This window comes from Amblyomma maculatum, chromosome 4 (genome assembly GCF_055883805.1).
Source record: "Amblyomma maculatum isolate TAMU_Amacu chromosome 4, ASM5588380v1, whole genome shotgun sequence".
Taxonomy (NCBI): Eukaryota; Metazoa; Arthropoda; class Arachnida; order Ixodida; family Ixodidae; genus Amblyomma; species Amblyomma maculatum.
Genome location: NC_139347.1, coordinates 100,525,568 through 100,548,291, shown reverse-complemented (window position 1 = coordinate 100,548,291; position 22,724 = coordinate 100,525,568). Strand labels below are relative to the sequence as shown.

General features: G+C 46.0%; 1 protein-coding gene across 1 annotated transcript; it reads right to left on the bottom strand.

The window, feature by feature from the left end:
* Positions 1–356: 356 nt before the first annotated feature.
* Positions 357–20,331, bottom strand: LOC146191831 (glutamate [NMDA] receptor subunit 1-like). The gene is made up of 7 exons (XM_084600380.1): positions 20,309–20,331; positions 19,110–19,200; positions 13,243–13,401; positions 9,019–9,163; positions 6,170–6,387; positions 2,332–2,615; positions 357–690 (listed from the first exon to the last, which is right to left on the bottom strand). Exons 1-7 carry the CDS (start codon positions 20,329–20,331, stop codon positions 357–359), a joined length of 1,254 nt encoding a protein of 417 aa, XP_084456506.1.
* Positions 20,332–22,724: the final 2,393 nt, after the last annotated feature.

The window sequence follows — 22,724 nt, the reverse complement described above, 5'->3', positions numbered from 1 at the left end:
TAACTACTGTTTACCAAAATAAAATATCTCGCCTGTCCCACTTAGCAGTGACTCTTCAGTATAATTTGCGCATGCATCCTCAAAACTACAGCATCTAAAAAGATAGGAGCGGCATGTCACGCACCATATTTGTGAACGAAAACCATCTCTGCACTACGATACGATTTAAATTAGAACAATTCGCTTACACCTCTACGTAGCAGCGTGCCAGCTATACCTAATGTTTCCTACGGCCGTTTTCTTAATCTGTTTCAGTCATGTTCCTAGTCTCGTGAGCAGTACAGCTTCAGGACGCAAAGTACTATCCTCTAATTAGTGCCCGTCCTGGCTTTTCAAGCGCCGTAGCAACCTCGGTGTTAGTTCTGATGACTGAGCCGCGACGAGACCTGTGCCGCCTGCATTCCTACGAGGCGCCTGTTCCACCTGGGCTTAATTCGACCGAGTCTGTAGCCGCCCCATGAGGCCTTCCCGTAGAGGCACATCTCTAGCAGGAAGATGAACAGAGCGAATGCCGCCATGATGACCCAAAGGGCGAAGATGGCTGCTACGTCTTCGTAGCGAAGTACTTTGAAAGACAGCTCGCCGCTCTTGGAGGACAGCTCCTCTTGCATAGCTTGGCAGAGGTACCACTCCCGCATACCGTCGTCGTACCACTTGAGGTTCAGTCCCGACTCTATGATGGCCGTCATCCTGTCGTGAATGGGCAGCAGGGAAAGGGACGAGTAGGGCCCAAATGAGAAAGGTAAACAACATAGTAGCGAAGTGCACAAACTTGTCGCTTGCTGCAAAGTGAAGCTGGTTATTCGGAACAATGCAGTTTATGTGATGGGCCGGGTCGGTTTCGGAAATGGGTTGACTCTATTTTCAAATCGACCAAATTCATCTTTTGGAGGGTCAGGGTTCGGGCTAGTGTGTAATCTACATGAGGTTCCATAGCTCATAACGCTCAATGCACTCGTGTTGTTTCCCTTCTGCGTCGGGCGCTATGGAATCTTATGCCGTTTTAGGGATGGCAAACCCAATTTTTTGGGTGGAGCCAAATTTATTTTGTGAGTGGGCCCAGTCGGTTTTGAACATAGATCGACTCAATTCTTGAATTGGGCAAAATCAGTGTGGGCCACCCAAACCCTGGAAGCCGGGGCCACTTCGACTTTCGATGGGGGCTTGAAAATCACCCAAACTCAGTTTCGGGGGTGAGTCAAGGGGCATGGCTAGGGCATGGGGCAGTTGTCTGTAACGTGGCCACGCAATTTCATCCTCAGGTTGTGTGACGTACGTCACGTGACCACGTGACATGAACCAGTTGACTTGCTCTACCTACTTTGGCTTGTCTTTGAGATGGAAGGGTGAGATCGGATTGGATCCCGAATTAGACACTCTGCGCGCTTCAAGGACACGCACACCTCTTTGAATATGCGGCTCGGTTAAAACGGGGCGTTCATCTATGTCGAACAGTCTTTCATATAATATGGTGTCCCACGACTGTATCCTGTCAGTGTGAGATAATAGAATATAAAATAAAAACAAAAACAAATAGTGATCATGGGACAATCAAGAGGGGCCACCGAATGGGAGCCAATAACTCTGTCGCGTCACCCCTTTCAGGGCGGAGCTTAAGTGTCCGTCCTAGTTCTTCCATTGTCTCATTATGTCATCGCCCATTGCTTACCGATTCCGATAACGCAGAGCTTGTCGAGGCTAGAAACATTTTCGTGATATCTTGTACAGTATGCGGCATACACAGAAGGAAAACGGCAACGCGTGGCCGATGCCTTTCGCGAAGCGCTGCCGCCGACTGTGGAAGACAATCGGCGGTAAAGACCTAGACTCAGTACGCACAGTTGGCTGCCGTTTCCATGCATGCGCTTTGTGCTACCTATTCTTTGCTCTTGGTGGCAACCTTTCTTTAATAGCGGGAGCCAGTCTTGGCGAATTGTTTCTAAGAATAGTGCATACTGAGCTTATACATACGAGCCAACTCTGATGCCACACAGACATACTGGTTCAACGATAACGAATTACGAGGCATGAAGAACCCTGTGATGCGGCTAATGAGCTTTATAGACACATCGTGTGACCGGAACCTGTGCGATTGTTTTGCGACACGTCGAAGCACGACCCCTGTGACTCGTCTAGACAGGTTGCCGCTGGTTTAGGCTCGCTGCATGGAAGCGATAGCGCAACTAGACCGGTCGAGCCTATATAATTACTGTTAGATTTTTCACCTATACTGTTGCTCTTTTTAGGACTCATAATTCTACCTAGTAGAAACGAAATGAAAAGTTGGAAAGTACTGCTTCAGCAATCAACGAGTCGTTGCCCAGCACTCACTTGTTATGAAGCCTCTCTTCTAAGCCAGGCGGTAGGCCCTTGGCGTGAGCCATGGCTCCAAAGCGCGTGAAGATGAGCTCCGGAACCACGTACAGGCTCCCTCCTGTGAGGCGGCACTGCTTGGCCAGCATAGTCAGGATGACGTCACGGTCGCTGACGATGACTGCCTTGCCGCTGTACAGTTGCTCCAAGGAAGATTGGGCGTACATTTCCGAGATGGTCACGAAGCCGCGGTGGCGCTGCGACTGGCGCGTCAGCGCGCGCAGTGACAGCTTGGGAGAAGTCTGTGCGAAGACGTTACGGTGTTACAGGTCGTGAGAGGTATTAACTCGATTTAGTGGCACGATACGAAGCAGCGCCCAGATGGACTTAAAGACTTCTGCTTTCGAAAAATACGGCTAACTTTTTAATGCACATTGTAAAGCGTAAAGATGGTGTTGCAACGGCAAGAGCCGTTATGCTGAGCACACCGGAGCCGCCGAGTGGATGAAGTCCGTCAAAGGTCACTTATCGAGCCGAACAGGAAAGAAATATAAGAAAACTGAGATCGGCAGTGATATGAAACAGAAGGGAAAATTAAAGGGGATCAAAAGAAGGGACGCTTTGTCCGGCGAAGAGCAAAAAAGAAGAGAGAAAGAAAACAAAAACCAGAATGCAGTGGTTTTCACTGTTACCTATGTTTTCCATCGCTACCAGTCCGCCTCGGATTTATGAGAAACGTTATCGCTGCAGCGAATACCGCCAGTTGTCCATAGGATTCAGGCCACGATTTCTCACTCCTAGCTTTGTGTCCTAATCTCCACACCAACCGGGAGAGGGCTTCAACTGCAGCGTGCTCGACGAAACGGAGCTCATTCAAGATGCCCTCTGCGGGAAGGCGGAATATAAAAAACAGAATGGAAATCTAGAGCGCGTGGATTTCGCATCATCAGTATCTCCGCTGTGCTACAGGGGACACGCAAGATGCCGGTCGCCCTTTTTTTCTGCGCAGAAAAAGAATATGTGAGATGCAACAAGATCGAGGGGCCGCAGGCGATGAAGGCGGTGCGACAGCTGGAACGGCACCCTAGACAGCGCATAAAAAGGCAGTCCTTACACTTCCGGAACTGCCATCTTTGATGAAGTTTATGCTAGGGGGGCTGCACTGAAAAAAACAATAGCAAAGAAAGCGTAAGAGCAAAGCGTTTCCCGCTGCCGCCTAGCCGCCTCCTCATGCTATTGCCTATATATTAGCCAATCTCTTTTTTCCAGTAGTTATTTTCAAAAAAGGAAGTACTAACGTTTTTTTTTTTTTTTTTTGTATGGTTTCTGTGGCAGCCCTGTGTACTCCGGATTCTGAATCTATTTCGAGGTTTTATAGCGCTAACAGTTTATTATCCCAGCCGCGGCGGCTGCTTTTCAATGGAGGCAAGAACCAAGGCACCCGGGTGCTGTGCGATGTCAGTGCACGTTAAAGAACCCCAGGTGGTCGAAATTTCCGATGCCCGCTACTACGGTATCTATCATGGCCTGAGTCGCTTTGGGACTTTAAACCCCACAATCCCAACCAAACCAATTTTATTTTCTACCAAATAATGTGAAAAATTGATGCAATTCTGGTTTGGTGTTAGAGAGAATTGTTGTTGTAATGAAGAGGTAACGGAAAGTACACGAGATAGCCAGCCGGAAAACGCCCAAATACAAGTTCAGTCTAAGGATTACGTTGGCCCTTCATCATTTTATTTTCTCGCTGGGTAGTGAGAGACGGTACTGCACCACGTTTCGGTACGTCCTTTAAGTAGTGATGGGTGCGGTGCTCAATCGTCGTGGTATTCATAATGTGACGCCTTTTCGAGGCGTCTATAAACGGTTTCGTGTCAGAACTATTCGTAAAGTGGTGAGTAGCATTGTCTAGAGCGCGCCGACAGTGCCCTGTGAAACAAGTCAGCGCCATCTAACCTTATACTCATGAGTTATGCATCCCGTGCGCATGCTCGGCATAAGCAGGGGAATGCCTGCTCATTGCTTCCTTGTCCAGCCTCCGCCTGCAAGTTTGTTTCGTGCCGCTAGGTTTTTTTCGTGCCGCCAGGGAAGCGCTGCTTGCATTTCTGACGCTGTGGGGGCTGTGACTGTCGTGACAGCGGCCAAGGCGTCGCCATAGCGCCGCATTTCACGAGTTTAACGAGACGGCTAGCAAGCCAGTGCGAGTGATAGCTGCTGATCACGCGTTTCTTCATACGCGCCACTCGCCGCGGCCATAATGTCTTTCGGCGTGTATCCGAGCTGCGTATTTAGCTAGGGACGGCACACTGCGCCTCTGTTCTGCGCGATCACCCGCTATCATTTCATTTGCTTTTTAAAGGCGCGACCAATTGATATCAATAGCACTTGCTAGCCTAGCCGCCTCGCCATTCATGGAGAAACTCATTGGTTTTTCGGCCACTGGTAAATATCATTCCACGTGGTCCAGGCGTCTTGCAGCGGCAGTACAGGGAAGAAATCAGACCGGGAACCAACTAGCAGGGGCTACTTTATTCTGGCCGCGCGCACGCGCGCGGCGCATAACGCAAATATTGCGCCTAACTTTAGACGGCGCTAACTTGCCTCGCAAAGCACCGCCGATGCGCTCTAGACAAGGCTGCTCTCCACTGTACATTGGATAAAACTACTTGCCGGCTAAGGTTTCTAAGCGCGTCATGATAGTAAACCACCAGAGGTGTTTAAGTTGGCGGATCAATACCTTATATTACTCAATTCTGCTGCTTATCGAACAATACAACCGCCGCATCACTCCCCTATATAGCCAGCGATTTTGTGATGATCCCCTTTTCTAGGGCAGACGCAGCGAACAGGCTTCGCGCACAATTGCGCAAGAACAGACGCTCTCCTTGTGGAATTTTGGCCAGTTTACGAACTGTCGCTTAAAATCCCTGGACCTTGACCTGAAGCTTTGACTTCCACCTGGCCTACCCCGACGTGAAGAAACTTTGCTGTGCCGCCTGTGGGTTGGCGTAGCATTCACAAACTCTTATTATTTTGTGATAGGTATAGCAAATAGCCCTGCATGTACAAAATGTGGATGCGACGAGACTATAGGCCACATTCTTTGTGAGTGCCCCATATACAGTGAAGAAAGACAGTGTCTATGCCGTGCGCTGGAGCGTCTAGATGGACGCCCACTGACTGAAATTAAGATCTGGCCACGGCAATTGTCAGCGGTGAAGGATTCCCAGGCACTGCTCCGCTTTATGAAAAGCACAGGACTGATCGAAAGGTTATTTTTTCTGATATGACTGTGAAGTGATGGGATGTGACATGTCTGTGATGTGACTGTACTGACTTCACCATTCCCTCTCTTACCCACAACTTTTATATCCACTCACCTCTTTTCCCCAGTGCAGGGTAGCAAACCGGTTTCTTTTACTGGTTAACCTCCTTGCCTTTCATCTTCATCTTCCTCCTCCTCCTCCCTACATAGCTGATACTGAACTAGCCAAAACGAAGTTATAAAAAGTAGAGCGTATTTGGTAGAGTATCGTTTGTGGAACGACGCAGCACACCGAAAAATTACTTTTTTCGTATACATTAATAAGTGTTCACGGAAAGTTATGTGCAAAGAAGGTGGTCAGCATTTGATCTGCCTGTCGTGGTACGTGATAACATGTCCCGCTTTCTCCTACTGACAGATGAGGTGCTCTCAACGCCCTGGAAGTTACGTTGACCACGCGGGCATCGGACGAGGAGTCCTTAGCGTGGGCACTCTCGCATAGTGAAGGTAGAGGAGTATTTGCCTAGAGTTATACAACTTTCACTTTTTCGCCCAGAAGCAGAGCAATGCGGAAGTTCTCTATCCACTCACCCGTACGTACAGTTCGTACTCCGTGTCCCGCCATATCAGAGGCCGAATGGACGGCTGGAGTGTGACGTCTTCCGCAGATCGGAAACGCGGTGGCTCGTTCTTGATGGCCATACTCGCTTTAAGCTGTCCGGCAAATGCGTTAGTGAGTACCAGTACTGTCAACCACCATATGGAGAATAGCAGCCGGCCAGCATGGCTTTTCGTCGGCGCCGGGTGCCCTGTGAGACACGGAAAAAGCCAAGGCAAACTCCTTCTGAATTCGAGACGAGTTGTCGTCGAAGATCAATTCCAGCAACACGGCAGCGTGGGTTGCTGGGTTCCCATGTAATGCTCTAGATTTTATTTGCCCTGACATGCTGCAAGAACGGCCACGAAATGTAAGTGAGCGCTTTAAATAATAATTGACGTGGTTTATTTAGGACGTGCAAGTGTATTAAACCTGATAATATGGCAGGTTTGTCTGTTCACCTTTGAAAACCGCCAGACCGGACACAAACAAAGAAGATGAAGCAGGCACTGACTCTAATATGTACATATTTAGAAATTACAACTGATGTACACTGAAAAAGACTTGACAGGGAGATACGATGCCGGGTTTTCATTTAAAAAAGATGCTCTAGGCAATTTGTCTCGAAGTTCACAGCGTTGTTGTCGATCCCATCAGTAGGAAAAAATGGTTCGTACAAACTTAAGTATGTGGAACTGTACGCAATGCATTATGCAACGCTAACGCAGTATATAAATGCCGTTTGTATGCAGCTGTTCTTAGAAAGGAAATAAAAGCTGCTACTTGAACGGGCCTTGTTCGAATAGGCTAATTCCAGGAAGCCCCATTCGCCCCGACAACTGACACTTGTCACTCTCACAACTGTTCGCCCTTCTTTTGAAGCACCACAATTTGTTTTCTTTTTTAAAGCACGGAGAGATCAACTCCGGAGACAGTAGAAGCCTACTCAACATTAAAATTCAAAAGTTGTGAACAAGCCACTAACCTGTTGTAAAGGCTCATCTGAAGATTTCTCCCAAGGTCAATTAAAAAGTGCCCCTTTTTTCATAACCTTTCTTACTTTTACTTTAATCTTCATACGTATCTCTAAATGAAAATTTGGCACCGGCCATCGCGTGTGACGGATAGGTACAACACTGATATTTTTATTGTTCGGCGGCTCTTGTGCTTAAAATAGCGCTGTGAGGAAAATGTAGTCGTTAAAGCGACACCAATAACAGCGCCTCGGCTTTTTATATATAGTTACTGTAGTTGATCTAACAAGCCAAAGAAATAATTTTGCCATTTCCTGGTTACAAACAGCTGTCCGTTCTTTTTTCACAGGAAAAAATTCCAAACTAGAAGCGAAGATCTGTATTTTGTCGTAAAGCTAGCCAATTTCGACAGTGCGTTGTGTCGGGATGTAGCATGCTATGAATGAGCTAGTTCGGTTGTTTGCGCGGTTTATATTAATTGCACTTTTGGCTCTACTCGTGAAACGTCTTGTAAAAAACGTTTCAAGCCACCAATGCCTGGATTTATTAAGTCCGTATTTTTTTACAGCGAAAGTTCAACTTCTCCCATGCCACACCTAAAGGTCATGTCCTTTCGAGAAGACCTAAGGTGCGGCACGAGGAACCGACGCCGCGCTTCTTCCTCGCACATGCGGCGCGCGGAGCCCGCGGCGTTCGCTGCTGCTTCTGCTCTTTCGCTTCTTCTCCTTCTTCACACACGTGGGAAACTTTATCCGTATCCGTAATATATCTTCACAAATATACAACTCTGTCTGACACCACACAGCTTTCCACTCCCCGGCCTACCCATTTGCTCCACCGCAACTGCTGTCCATCTGCCTTCGCCTTCTAGGACCTCCTCCTTCAACATTCCCGCGACACCTGCGTGTCGACTAGACCAGTTTGTGGTGTCCTTGCGGTTCGCAGATAACCATGGAGGAGTCGCGGGCTAGAACCCGTTCCTTACAAAAATGGTGGTCGACAGTCTTTAGAATCTGTATGAGCCTCTTATTGACCCTGTCAAAGTTGCATTTACTTTAAATCTCTATGAGCATGTTCCAATACGAAGATAATAGAACCTTGCTGTTTTGTATATACCTTAGTTAATAAAAGACAGCACATAAAGAGTCGACAGGTAGATTTACTTTTTTTGTATGTACTCCCGTCAGTGTACAGCAACTATAAAATCTGGAAGCAATTTGACGTCTTAGAAAAAATTATCCAAATTCAATGTGGTTCAATTGTTGACACTACTTTTTTCGCGTAAAAGCAATGACCTCTTAAGTGATTAAGTTCATGCTGAAATTCATAATTGACATTTGAGTGATGCTTTGAATACGAATAATTTCCGATTTTGTTTCATGAGAATAAATTGAAAATGTTAGACCATATATTCATGTCAGATAGATGTGTAATTAGGGTATGAGAAAAACTTTCTTAAAAGGATCAGAGGCGCTTTAGTTCACATTGGTTCAGAAGCTACGCATGCTTCGGCTCCGCTGCGTTGACGTTCACAGGCAGCCATGGAGGAATTCAATCCCAGCAAACCATGTCTGATCATGCATAACCCAGCTTCCGCTCTGTAACCTAGGTTCAGCCGGGTCGAACCGATGAAGTTTTGTTTACTTTGTAGAAGGGGTCACATCGGATCCAAGCAATAAATGTTCATTAAGAGGCTATCGTTCGAAGTACCGAAGTGCTTACGGTAAGCGGGAATGCGTACTTTAGGTTTACTCGATTTATGCTACTAAAAAAGTGTGTGTTCTGTCCAAATTAAACGTCGTTTTCAAAAAGAAATCAGCTGGACAGAAATCCCTGCTTTCCTAGGCACTATAAAATGTCGCACTCACCTTCGTAGGTGAAAGAGCGCAGAATGTCCCAGGTGTTTTCGTACGTTTCCCAAATGAGGCTGCCTCCATTTCGGGCTCTCCGCTTTTCCACGAATGCGAGAGCTGTTGCAACCACAGGAATGCAAACGACTAGGCCCAGCCACACCTGCAGTTCGTAGTTTTATGAAATAACGAGTCACGCTTAATGGCAGGTAATCAGGCAGATTTACACACTTCGTACGATAACAAGGGCTGGAAACAATAGTACCTTTTGAGGAGATAAAGAATTAACGCTATTTTTTAGTTATTTTTATATAGATAGTCAGCAGGCATGCGCACTAACGTTTATTTGCAGAATTGTACACCGTGAAGAGAAATTGTAAAAAGTTAAGGTCTAAAAATAAAGACCAATTCTCGAAATCATCGCCATTCTTTGAAAAAAAGAAAAAACAAAAAAGCCTCCGAAACTCGGTGCGACTCATGGAGATCTTTAGGAATGTGTCTAGAAATATATGACGGCCTTTCGTACTTGCGGTATCGGTTATTGTGGCCGTGTCAACCTGGGCGCTTTCAAAGCAAAAGTGCTTGAAGAAAATCTGCCCATTAACAATAATGACTAACTCGACAAGTGGCGAGTTGGGAGTCGATTTTCTACACACACTCTGGAAACTGCCCATACATGACCACAGGGTTCGGATTTGATGGTGGCGAGCTGAGTAACTTGTTTATTAATATGTAAGCATTGTATGGCTCTGTAGAATGGTTTCTCGTAGGCATGACCTTGTCTGCGCTGTAAAAGAGAAACTAATTATTATATATGAAAAAAAGAATGGTAAAATCGGACACCGCGTCAAGGAAAGGTCTGCAAGTGACATAATGGTTGATGTGGGTTAATTAGTTGAATAAATACAGAGAATTAAGTCAATAAGACGTCGAAATAGGCGGCAGGGGCAATGTCGACGTCCGAAGGAGTCAAATGGTACTCGACTTCCGATGACGTAAGCCTAACTTTCGGTGGCGGGAAATTTGCAATGTTTGAACGTAAACGAGCAGGGAAGGACATAATTTGCATGCATAAAGGGGTGGGAATGGTTAAAACATGTGTAAACAGAGGTAATCAACCAACTGCAGTCTGAAAATTTCGAGAGAACTGCAAAATCTTCGCTGCAGAAATGCGAACGCCTGAACGTTAACTGCTGCACACTTTACATCGTGCGCCCCTTTTCGAGCACAACCAGCGTTCTGTTTTGGCGCATCAAAGTTCACCGGCGTTATATAACTGGTTTACAGGAAAGGAAAGGCGCAGTATCTGTCACTCGTAGAATCCCATGACGCATCTCGCGAACAACACAGCAACGCTCAGGCTTAACGCATTTCTCCAGTGGAGATTCTGCAGTGATCTCAGAAATGTTTTTACGTGCCACGAATTTATTTCCTTGGCATAACGACATTCAGTTGCGTGAATGTTTCCCGTCGTTGTTTGTTCTTGCTAGGACGCTTTAGCGCATTGTACATAGATTTAAGTTTGGTTATTTCTCATAAACGAGCTCACTGCAGTTTTCAGAAATTAAAATCCCAAAAACTCTGAATTTATATGATGCTAGGAGGCGTGGATCGACGTTAACGCATGGCAGCGGAGAAAATGAAAAGTGCGTGGTAGCGGAGAAAGAGTAAGGCTTATCGCTGAGTTTGTGATTACTGTTTTTCCCGGTAAGGATGTTAGTTTTCTCAAAATTTTTGTGTTCGGTAACTTCTGCAGCTTGTGAGTTTGTCAAGAACATTGATCTGTCCTGCAGGTAAGCATTAGAGAAGTAACTTTTTCGTAATAGCGTTAAGAGTCTCGTTAGACGGAAAGTCTGGCATAACCGACGGTGGTATCCGTCAGAAATAATTATTAACACTTGTGAAATGAAGTCAGCAAATCAGGGAAGGGTCCAAATGAAGAGAGACTTGGTGAGGGGGCTCTTGTAATGGGCGTACTTAAGGAATTGGAAATAATTCTTTTAAATAAAGTGGCGGAAAATTAGATGAACCCCAAACACCACCTCGTACGAGCGCGTTAGAGGGAGACCTATAATGAATGCGTTGTCGTGTGTGTGACGTAGTAGCATATGGTTGGTTCTTTTCTGGCTAAGTATGTCGTGTAGTGCAATTCGTGGATGTGTACTGCAGTGTCGTAGCATGTTGTGTAGCGTAGTTCGTGTATTGCTAGTAAAGTAGTGTAGTATGTCGTGTAGTGCAATTCATGGATGTGTACTGCAGTGTCGTAGCATGTTGTGTAGCGTAGTTCGTGTATTGCTAGTAAAGTAGTGTAGTATGTCGTGTAGTGCAATTCATGGATGTGTACTGCAGTGTCGTAGCATGTTGTGTAGCGTAGTTCGTGTATTGCTAGTAAAGTAGTGTAGTATGTCGTGTAGTGCAATTCGTGGATGTGTACTGCAGTGTCGTAGCATGTTGTGTAGCGTAGTTCATGTATTGCTAGTAAAGTAGTGTAGTATGTCGTGTAGTGCAATTCGTGAATGTGTACTGCAGTGTCGTAGCATGTTGTGTAGCGTAGTTCGTGTATTGCTAGTAAAGTAGTGTAGTATGTCGTGTAGTGCAATTCGTGAATGTGTACTGCAGTGTCGTAGCATGTTGTGTAGCGTAGTTCGTGTATTGCTAGTAAAGTAGTGTAGTATGTCGTGTAGTGCAATTCGTGGATGTGTACTGCAGTGTCGTAGCATGTTGTGTAGCGTAGTTCGTGTATTGCTAGTAAAGTAGTGTAGTATGTCGTGTAGTGCAATTCGTGGATGTGTACTGCAGTGTCGTAGCATGTTGTGTAGCGTAGTTCGTGTATTGCTAGTAAAGTAGTGTAGTATGCCGGGTAGTGTAAATCGTGAACTGCAGTGACGTAGTTTGTCGCCTAGCGTAATTTGCGGATGATTAGAGAGCGGCGTAGTACGAGACGTAGAGTAATTCGCGTTTGAACACTGCAATTCAGCAATGTATGTCGGGTAGCATAATTCTTGTATTGGTACTGCAGTGTAATTCATGTATGAATTCTTCGGCGGTGGTGTATATCCGTGCTGTATAGCCTGGTGGCGTAAATGACGATTGAAGGATATCAAAAAACAAAACAGGAGAATGCGCTATCGCGTTTCACTCAAAGGCCACTCGGACGTTTTTTTAGACCTCCTCTAATGTCACTGGAAATTTCACTGCAGGTTCTTATCGCTATGTTGGTCATTTGGGCCCAACGTCGCAGCAGTTGGATTCTTTGTTGCAGGGAAATTAATTTTAACAGTTCCCATCTTATCTCCTTAATCGGGGAGATTTTAACGGGCAGTCTTCAGGACGTGATGTCACTGAATACACTGACATCTGTATTCGCTCTGCGTTTGCTGTAGGACAAAACTTTGAGCTGGGCTTTGTGGTCATCTGAGAGAAATATTCACTCCAGCTATAACTGGAGTCGCCAGTGCAGCTGATCAATGCGCACGACAGGATTCGTGGCCATATCTAGGACGTCATATATTGGTCGGTCGTGACGTCACGTTTTGGCCAAAATGTATTTTCGGTTCCGGTTTCCGGTTTCCGTTCTTAATATTTCTAAAAACAATCCTTTTGTACTAGGAACAGGCGACTCTAAATAATTTTATATGATTATAACTCAAAATTCTTAAAAAAGAAACCGTGAAATTTCCAATTAAGGCCACCCTTAAACGACCTCTATATTTTTTTCCTAGTGACAGGTGCTTGCGCCCCTGCCGTTCGGATGCTGTGCGGCGGATTCTGACCGCAAACACTGCCTACGAAAACCACTGCTTGCTTTAAAATTTCTTTGCCTTCAGGGTTTGCTGAAATCCGCAAAAAAGCCTGTTCACGCTTGCGCATGCGCTCTACAACGTGTTTCTCTTGTAATGTTCTGTCACACCGTTGCTGCTGTAAGGTTGGCAGGGCCAGACGAGGCGTTATAACGCATTTTGCTTTTCCTGCCAAACTATAAAAGAATTCTAAAATAGATCATAAAATAGACCAGCAACAAAAAAAAACTTCAACACTTTTGAGGATTCAGAGCACCTGACGGAGGTCCAAACATGATGTGACCTTTGGAAAATAGCAGGTGCCGTGTAAAGGAAAACTCCAATGTGGATACGCTTCAAGACTGGAAGCCAAGCATTGCTCGCCCTTTTTGAGGGAACAGAGAATAACTGGGTGATGCTACTGCATGAAAATAATAATAGGTAGGTCGAGTTGAGCACTTGCCTCCCACTCAAAGACGAATATATAGCTGAAGGCATTCACCAAGGGTTCGCCAGCCACGGCGATGATTGCGCAGTGGCTGGTGTAAAGTGTTGGCATGTAGGTCAGCACCTCCGTGCGGTCCCGTCGAACAAGCAGCGGAGCAGCAATGATGTCGGCCAGCTTAGAAGGAGGGTGAAACAAAATGTCATAGATGGACTTTGTTAGAGGAACACGAGCTCACATTTTATTACAGCAAGTGCAAGTCAGAGTTTAAAAAATACATGCATCCAATTCACGCAGTAGAACCGTAAGCTGGATTAGCTAATACATTTAGTGGCAACAACACTGCCGCATGGAACCAATAACGCATCATATTTAGACCTGCGCATACCGTCATATTGCGCTACTTCCTTTTTTTTTGTTTTTTTTTTGTACTTGGTAAAATGAAAAACCTTTGAGTTAGACCTAGCTTGCGCAGAATATAGCAGTTTGGATAGGCCGCTCGTGAATTGCACTAATGGCCGCATGCTATTCCAGTGACGGTTTGGTTTTTGTATACTCTCCATCTTGCATTTCCGGAGTAGAACTTCTCTGCTTCACAACAAAACACTGGCAAGGACAGACTACACTTGTGGCGCGTGTTTGCAGTATCAATGTGATATGTTCAATTTTCACTCTTAATCCACGTTGTGGTCATATTTCCACATGGTGGTTATCGTGCTGAAAACAAAAACCGAGCATACTGGCGTGGCACAGAAATGCGCTTTTTATTGGGCTGACTGCGCGCACAGAAAAACTAAACGACTCGGCGACAGTGGTACAGCAAGCGTGCATAGTAGTCCTAGAACTACAAAATGCCGGCCGCTGTCGACTGCACTCAACTTAAGTATGGCAAGGAAACATCACGTAAACGGCCAAATCCAGCCACGACAATCTGGTATAGTGTGGAAGCAGCTCCGTGTGTCTGGCATCACTGGAGATAAATCTTGATGTATATTGCGTTACAAAGAAGGGTTATAAAGCTGGGTACCGGCCTCAATGAGCGTGAAAGAACAAACAGTACGAAGCTTCGCGACAATACTTCCCGCTTAAAGAAATATCGACTCGATACTACAACCCAGAAGTAGGCGTCTAAAACACAAACTTTCTACATACAAAAAATGCAATGAAAGGAAACACAAAGCCTTCTTCAGTGCGCGCAAAGGACAACCTGGACAGCCTGTGCACTCAAATAGAGAAAGGTACAACATGGAGAGCGTTTGATCATGAGCGGTGCCGCTGGCAGGCTATCGTTCCACCCAGGATGGCACCATAAGTCCTGTTCGTCCCGTCGATGAAAGACCTTGTGCCATCCGAAATAGAACCGTAAAAGGTTTTCACCCAATTAGCACCGGGTAATGGGTGAGGCTCACGCCCTCCGACTAGTGAACCTGTTTTGCTCAGTTGTAAAATAAATGTCGTTCGATGTTCAGAAAATACTTTCCGCCTGTCATTAGAGAACAAACATTCTGTATGAGTGCGCTAAGCGACTAGTGGCTATCTGCGCTGCTTTACTTTGTGCGAACATTGGTGGTCCAGGCGACATTTCACAATGCCGTAGACCAAGTGTTTCCGTTGACTGTGCATTTGATGATCTTGGGGCCTCATTACTACGGGGACAGGGACACTTAATCGCGTCGTGATGCTCATTTCCCCAAAGACATCTAGAACAACGTTATGCTTCAGAGTTGATGAGCTTCGATCGAAGGTCGATGATTGCTCGGTGTTATCTCAGAAAGTCTATATGCCAAGGCACGTCGCGAGAGTACTGCTGCAAGACCATGGCCGGGTAAGTATAAGGTGAACATCAGCTGTGCAGATTAGCAAGCTGTACCAAGTGGTGATTACTTTCTTGAGCTGAGCAATTAATGGTATACAGTCGTGCCTCGTTAGTGTACACTTTGGTTCTCGGCTAAAACTGTCAATAAAGCGAGTCGTCCGTAATAACGAATCGCGAAGAAAAAATATTTAAAACAAACAGGCTATAATTATGGTCCGCTTTCGTGCATACCGGAGGCAGAGAAGCTGAAATCAGTCGTAATTTGGCGAACTACAAGCCCAATATCCCAATCACCATTATGTTTAAAATAATGAAGTTCAACCCGATGCGTCTTACGGTGTAGATACGCTTAATTACGTCTCATTTAAAAATGACGTAACTTCAATTACAACTGTTCACAATCCACAAAGTTTGCACAAGCTGCAGAGAGTGTTTTCTTCGCAGCCATTCATGCAATACGGTTAAGGTTAAGTGCATTAACTAGGAAGCTTCACAATGGAAAACAAAAAACCACGGAATAAAAGTGAGCATTACTTAGCCATTTGCACTTCCTAATTGTGTTCCTCTGATGGCATGCACTAGACGTGCAGGAAATGAAACGCTTGGTTGAAACCGAAGAGATTTTGTTCCCATTTCTGTCCATATTAATGCGGCAAAAATACATGGGCCCCAACAGGCTTTGGCATTTTTCCCTTGTCTATTGTCCGGACAGCGAGTTTTCATATAAATGAGGTTTAAATGCTTTGAAAATGTTTGATGCCCAGAAAAAAAATGTTTGATGCCCAGAAATACTGTCCATAATACGAGTCGTCCATATTACCGGGGGTCATATTAACGAGGCACGACTGTACTTATGACTGAGTAGTAGCAACCGTCTCCGCCAAGGCAATAACCGCGCGACTATCGATAGCCACTTCGCGTCTTCGCATTGCACCCTGGCCTCGGAATCCTATCTCAGCTATGTCGCGTGCAAAGTTCGCGGCTGGGCCATGCCATTGTTATTTCGCTCGGCGGCAGCGTCACCTTGAGCTTTGTCGTCGAGGTGTTCTTTGCTTGCGGCGCCGATGCAATAGCTGTTATTCTTCATATGTTGTCGTTGTTGGATCATCGTCTTTCCGCTAATGATGAACCTCACCTCCAAATGTCGCGGTCTTCAGTTTTACGGAGGCTAAGGGAGATTCCTCGCGCAGCGGCAACGTAGCTGCCGCCCAACGATGCAAGAGGCGTGAGCTTGATTGCGATGGAGAAGGGGACCGACCCCCTGCTTAGGTAGCCGTCGATTTCCTGCGGTCGCTGGCTGGTCAGCGGTCACGGGGCTTCGGTGGCAAAACGGCACTGGCTGATTCGTCTTTGCGGTGTACGTGGTGGATTGCTTCCCTCCGCAATGAACCCCAGTGTGAGGCTGTTTCAAATTCTCCAGATGTCGCACAAGCATTGCTCGTAGGATGGGCGCGTAAATGGGGCGTACCAGGCGACGTTATATGGTACAACTAGTTCACGCGGAAGAGGATATGGAGGATGCTCAATTAGAGGCGCCGATGGCGGGGAGACACGAGCATGCTGCATTTTTTCGCTGGCGATTTCCGCGTAGGTCTATGCGTGAGTTTTGCTGAAATATGGAAGGAGCAGACGCAGCTCTTCTTGAACAACGCGTTGGATTACAACTCTCAGTCTCCGCTGTCACTGATTTCTCTGCTGTCCAACTGGTCGACCGAAGCAACTTCTAGAAGTCGTGCACACTGGAGCACTCGTGCATTCACAGTTGCCTCTCTAATGCAATCAGTGCAGGTATTGTGTGGATTGCTTATCAGCAGTGCTTAAATTTCTTGCTTAACCCCTCGAATCAAATGCACGACCTCCTCCATCGCTATGTTAGAAAAAGTACGCCGCAGAAGACTCTTGATTCTTCTTACAATATAGGACAGATAACTGCGAAAACAGCTTTACTTTTTCTTTCCTGATTAGGCTTCTAAACGTCCTAAGGATATCCCATCTGACCACTTCTGCTGCTTCAACGTGGAAGCTTCGCGGTTTTTGTACCATAACCTGCCAGAATCCTCTAGAGCAGATGAAACTTGCCTCATTTTTCTCAGTTTACCACATCTACTAATAATAACCACAGGTTTCACATTTTCAAGCCATTCTTTTGGCTTATGGTTCTATGAACCATTTAACATAGATGGAAATTGTGGCTGCTTCAAAAAATGGAGGCTGCTAAGGCAGTCATGCTCGACGTCGATAGTGAGGCGGCCCTCGGCAGCCGGGTGCATTTCGGTATGGATCCGTTATCAGGTGGCAGTCTATAGAGACTGCAGGTGCTTGGCGGTTCATTTCTGGTCGGACAGGCTTCAATAGCTTACCCGGTGCCAATCTTATCGTGGCGGCTCAGGCTGTTTCGGCGGCGCCATGTATAGTTGAGAGCTACAGGAACATCTTACGAAAGCATGTTCACCGTATGTGAAGTGGTATGGACAGTAGCGTAATCAACAAACCAGGAGATTGACATGCACTAAATAAGCTTTATGTGACTGACTGGAGCGCACAAAGGACTAAGCGAATTTACAGCGGTGATAAAAAAGGAACTCTGGGTGGTCTTCAAATAACAGGATGCCTGTAGCTCTCACTCACACTCAACTGAAATTTTCTTCCGAAACTTTGAGATAAGACGCCAAAAGAAGCTACAGTAATCATGGAACAATTTTGAAGCCTTTGTTCGTTACCGAGGTGATGCGAGGCAACTCTGGGCCTAAGCCGAATCAGAATTAAAGTGATAACCTGACGAGACGGCACATTTAGGATTCAAAAATTATAAATGCGAACCTTCGCGGCAATATGACAGTAATCACACGAGCATGTCGCTTGCTTCTCTGCTTCTCAAATAACTGGTCTTGTTTCGCCCACAGGGCGATACTGGTTCACTCTGCTTTTATAGTTCGACCTTAAAAACCCAATGACCTAAAGTCTAATGTTGGTTTCCCTCGTTTCGCTCGGATTGACGTAATGTATGTCTAACTATTCCGGGCCCGTGGCATCTTTATATTAATGTCACATATAGAGACTTTTCACTGAACGTCGGTGACATCGGCGATCGCATTACTAGTGATTTTGCATCACTTCGCGTAAAGCCGCGAAAAATGCACGTGATAATGAAACAGCTACGACTGTGTAAACCGAAAAAAGCGGTGATCTCTATTTACGTGAGACCTTATTTATGATGCGATAGCAGTGCAGTGATATCGTCCCGCCATAGATGATAGCTCCACCGCCATGAAAGAAGAAATTCCCTGACTGGTAAGGAATGATGACATCAAGAGGCCACGTGACCACGAAGAACAAATAACAGAGCGCCAACAAATAAGTCCCATTGAAAATCGCCCCTGGACCCACCCAAACAATTTGTGGCCCTGGCTCAACCACTGATGAGTGTCGGGAGAGGTGCTGACAAATTCAGTAACCAAACTGTCCAAAATACGCAACAAAATTCCAAGTTACCTCTAATGGTGTAGCGCTTCCTCTTAAAGAGTCTTAAGTGACTTTTTTGTTCTTAGGACGTGGCTGGATATAGCTCAATTTACTCTAAATTGAAACATCCAAGATGGAGTCTAACCGGCTTTGATGTTGCAGTGTGAGAAGGAGCTATGGCCAACCCATTCAGCGGTTGTCAGTCAAAAAGAGTAAGTCGAAATGCTTGGAAGTCAAAATCTGGTGCTAGATACCAGGCGGTTAGAGCGTTGTATTTTGATTACGCAAACTGATTCAATACATAAGAAAGATAAGCTCGTCTTTACTTGTATTTCTTATGTTCCAGCTGACACCGATCGCTTCTGTTGTGTCACACTATACTTTTCGCAGGGTAATTTGCTGAAGAGTTTTTGTCAGCACGGGCAGTCACATTAGCGGAAATGTATATCCGTTTGTTTCGCATCAAGCACATGGATGCGAAATGGTTTTGGCGTACGTGCCCCGTGGGAGCACCACAGCACTTGCTGCACTGCTACCACAGACGAGCAAGCAGTGGAACACCCTTAAATATAGATCGATGTTTCTTAAGCTAAAACGGCGCACTTACTCCGTTCTGCAGGAGCCCTATGACGCCTGTGTAAGTCCCGTTCGCCAGGCGCACACCAAAGGGCCTCCGACCGTCGTAAACGACGTCGTAGCTGCAAAGCGGTAAAAAAATTTCATTCATATTTTCTTTAAGTACGTTGCGACGTCTAGAAACCGTAGAGCATCCAAAATTACACAGGGTTTGCGTGTTCTTACACGGAGCTGAACCTTTACACAATATGAATCCCGTCGCCGAAGTTAAAACATAAAAAGGTGAAATACGTACTTCCGAGCTTACATACGTACTAGGATACCGGACAATGTGCCAAATTCGCTTTCTTGAGCGCACTGACGCGTAGATATCTTAGAAATATTTTCTACAACGGACTTTCCGTCCAACAGTGTCTGCGGCAGTGGCTTTTCAGATTTGGTGGATTTCAGATTTGGTGGTTCATATTCGCATGAATTAAGCACGGCCGTACAATATGCATAAAACACTTAACCATTACGAGAATGGTGTGTTTCTATACCACACACTGCTATCTTAAGAATGTATCCTGAGCATTTGAAAAAGTGTGCGTGTTCTCTTTGTTTCTTGATTGCTTGAGCTTGTAGGTTGGCAATTCGGTACTGTTCTGTTAAGAACCCCTGACCCCGCATTATTACAGCGTAGGTTTCGTATTTTTCTGGCGGTCCGTATTCACGCACTTGGGCATTTTATTCGTCGGTACTAACGCTTGGTCACTGAGTTAACACAGAGAACACTGGTCCCCTTCCATTCTGTAAAGTTCCACATCCGTATTCGTTTTATTATGTAAGCTGATTACTTGCAATTAATTCAGATTGTGTCACCTAGACAGAAATCAGAGCTGTATGATGAATTAACAGGTTGTCTAACGTAAGCTGCGCAAAAAATATAGTGCCGACGAGAAAGTATAAAGCCGGCTAGAGAAATAATAGACGAGCGCTTCTGAGCAGTTAACCGCGCAAACCTACTTGCTTGGAGTGCATTAACACCGCTTCTTGGGCTGGTTGGGGCATACCTAAATTGGTGAAAAAATTGGGCCGAACCATGCACACCAGAAGAAAGAAGACGAGACACAGGCGCTGCGTCTCGTCTTCCCACAGCGCCACACAGCACCTGTGTCTTGTCTTCTTTCTTGCTGTGTGCATGGCTCGGCACAATTTTTTCACCAGTTCAAATTGCTTGGCGTGGCTCACCTGAAAGGCACGAAATCCGCCATTGCCTGCAGGATGTGCCCTACAATACCGTTCACGTGGAGTTTGCCATTTAAAAATTGAGCCCACACGAAAGGAGGCGCCTGAAAACAAAAAGAAAAGCGCATTCTGGTAACACAACCGTACCAGACGTCGTCCTGCCTCATTGTGCACCGCCGAAAAACGGGCCATAAGACAGGTCTTTCACTTCTGTGGGCTGCTAAGCGCTTAAGCAATGAACGCTTACAACGAAAACACAGTAACTTAGGTTCCAAGACCTCGTCTCCAGTGCCTGCGTCGATGTTCGCAGAGGAAGGTTGAGGGGTGAATAAGAAAGAGAAACAGGGTACCCGCTGGAAATCAATTAGCACCACGGACCTGCCATATCGTGAGCCGCTTCGTGTCTGTCTCAGCCAGCGCTCATAGCAACACTCTTTGTTAGCCGCCTGGCGGCGACATCGGATATCAGGGCCTTCCGCAATAGTGTAATAGATACTAGGAAGTGCATCGGGTGCGGCGCGGAGCAGGGTAGTGAGGTGGTCTCTTCAGCAAAGCAAAGCCTAGAGATCGCTGTCAGTCATATATAGGAGTGTTTCCGGCAATGCTCGCGGCAAGGCGGGAACACGCGCGGAGCCTGCATCTGTACCCCTTTTTATGTGCTGTTTATTGGCAAATAGCGTTGTTTTAAGGTTTGGTTTGGTTTGGTTCGTGGGGTTTAACGTCCCAAAGCGACTCAGGCTATGAGAGACGCCGTAGTGGAGGACTCCGGAAATTTCGACCACCTGGGGTTCTTTAACGTGCACTGACATCGCACAGCACACGGGCACCTTGCTTTTCGCCACCATCGAAAAGCGGCCGCCGAGGCCGGTATTCGATCCCGCGTCCTTGGGAACAGTAGTCGAGTGCCGTAACCACTGCGCCACCCCGGCGGGGCGTTGTTTTAAGGCTGCGTTGCGGTGAAATGTCTACGAAAATAATTTTGGGGACTGGACGGTTCGAAGACATGCACATGCTGTGTAGCTGGCCGCATTAGCGGTCGCAGCTCGTGCAAGCACGCGAAGTGCGAGGGTCTCGCATTGGGTTTCGCTATGAGGCAATCAACTTGAAACGCGGCCGCGGAATGCTAATAATTAATGAAGGTCAATGATTTCTTCCGGTATCGTGAGAAACTTTACTGTCGATAAAGATCCTCGCACATGGCTCCGTTTCAGTTATATTCGTGCTAAACATTATGAATGTGAAATATCACAAAACAGTTTAACACTCAAGTTTGGCTTTATAATGTTGCTGCATTTTAATTGTGTACTTTTCAGAGCATAGATACAATACGTTGGTTTCGATGCTCATGGCAAAGAAAGATAACTTTCTCGAATGCACCCGACGTCAGATAGGCAAGGAAGCGCTGCTTTCCTTTCCCAGGGAACTGATAGCGATGCGGCGAGCGCTGACAGATTCTTCCAGCGTCAAAACGCTTGAACATTCAGAGAGAGATATAGTTCGCGTTTAGTGAGCTCGTTACGCGCTTGTGCTCCTAGCTTTTCGCCGAATAGTGTTGTTTTTCCTGCGTGACAGGATGCATTGGCGACAGCGTAAGATAGGCGAGGCATGCTTTGGAACGCGCTGCAAAAGCGGTGGCCGTCCTTGCGAAGATATCTCGATCATTATTCGCGGTGTAACCTATAGGAGATCGACAACGTTTTCGGTAACGCGGGGCAATTTATTGGTAATAACTATTCTCCCATACTTCCCCATTTCTTAGCTCCAACTGAGACCTCGATAGCATTTAATTTGTTTGCAATCTTGTCTAAAGTTTGACAGCTGTGTTCTTGCACGCTCGTATTGACTTCAGATAAGATGTTTTTCTCGGAGTGCCATGCGTTGTATGGTCATCTTTTTCTTTGTTGTCTCATTGGACATGCAGCGCCCGCTTTATTACTGTTTTTTATTCTACTTCCTTTTTCAACTGCTATTTTCACAGCTCGAATGTATACCCCTAGTATACCCGGACTGCAAAGCCAGAACGGCACGCTCCATTTTATTAACGCGCGATAAATTAAATCAACAAAGTACTCTGATAAAATTGTATGGCGGGCGCAGTATACTACTAGGTATGTAGAAAATGCCGGCGTCGTTGTGTGAAGCCTGAGACTGTGAAGCCTCTACCCATCGCAAGCTCCATCCACACTTTCTTCCCTTTCCTTGCCTCTTCACTCTAAACACAGTAACCTATAATGTAACTTTTAGACGTCAGTAACCCATGTTGCTAAGGTTACGTAGCCGGATTTTATCTTTTGGTCATGTTATATTTATTTTTGCAAAGACTAAAGGTTACAACGGCCAATATCCAAGCGTTTCAAAGGTTACCGTCAAATTATTGCCAAGTAACTTTTGCACAGTAGCCTATAAGCAACTTGGTAAC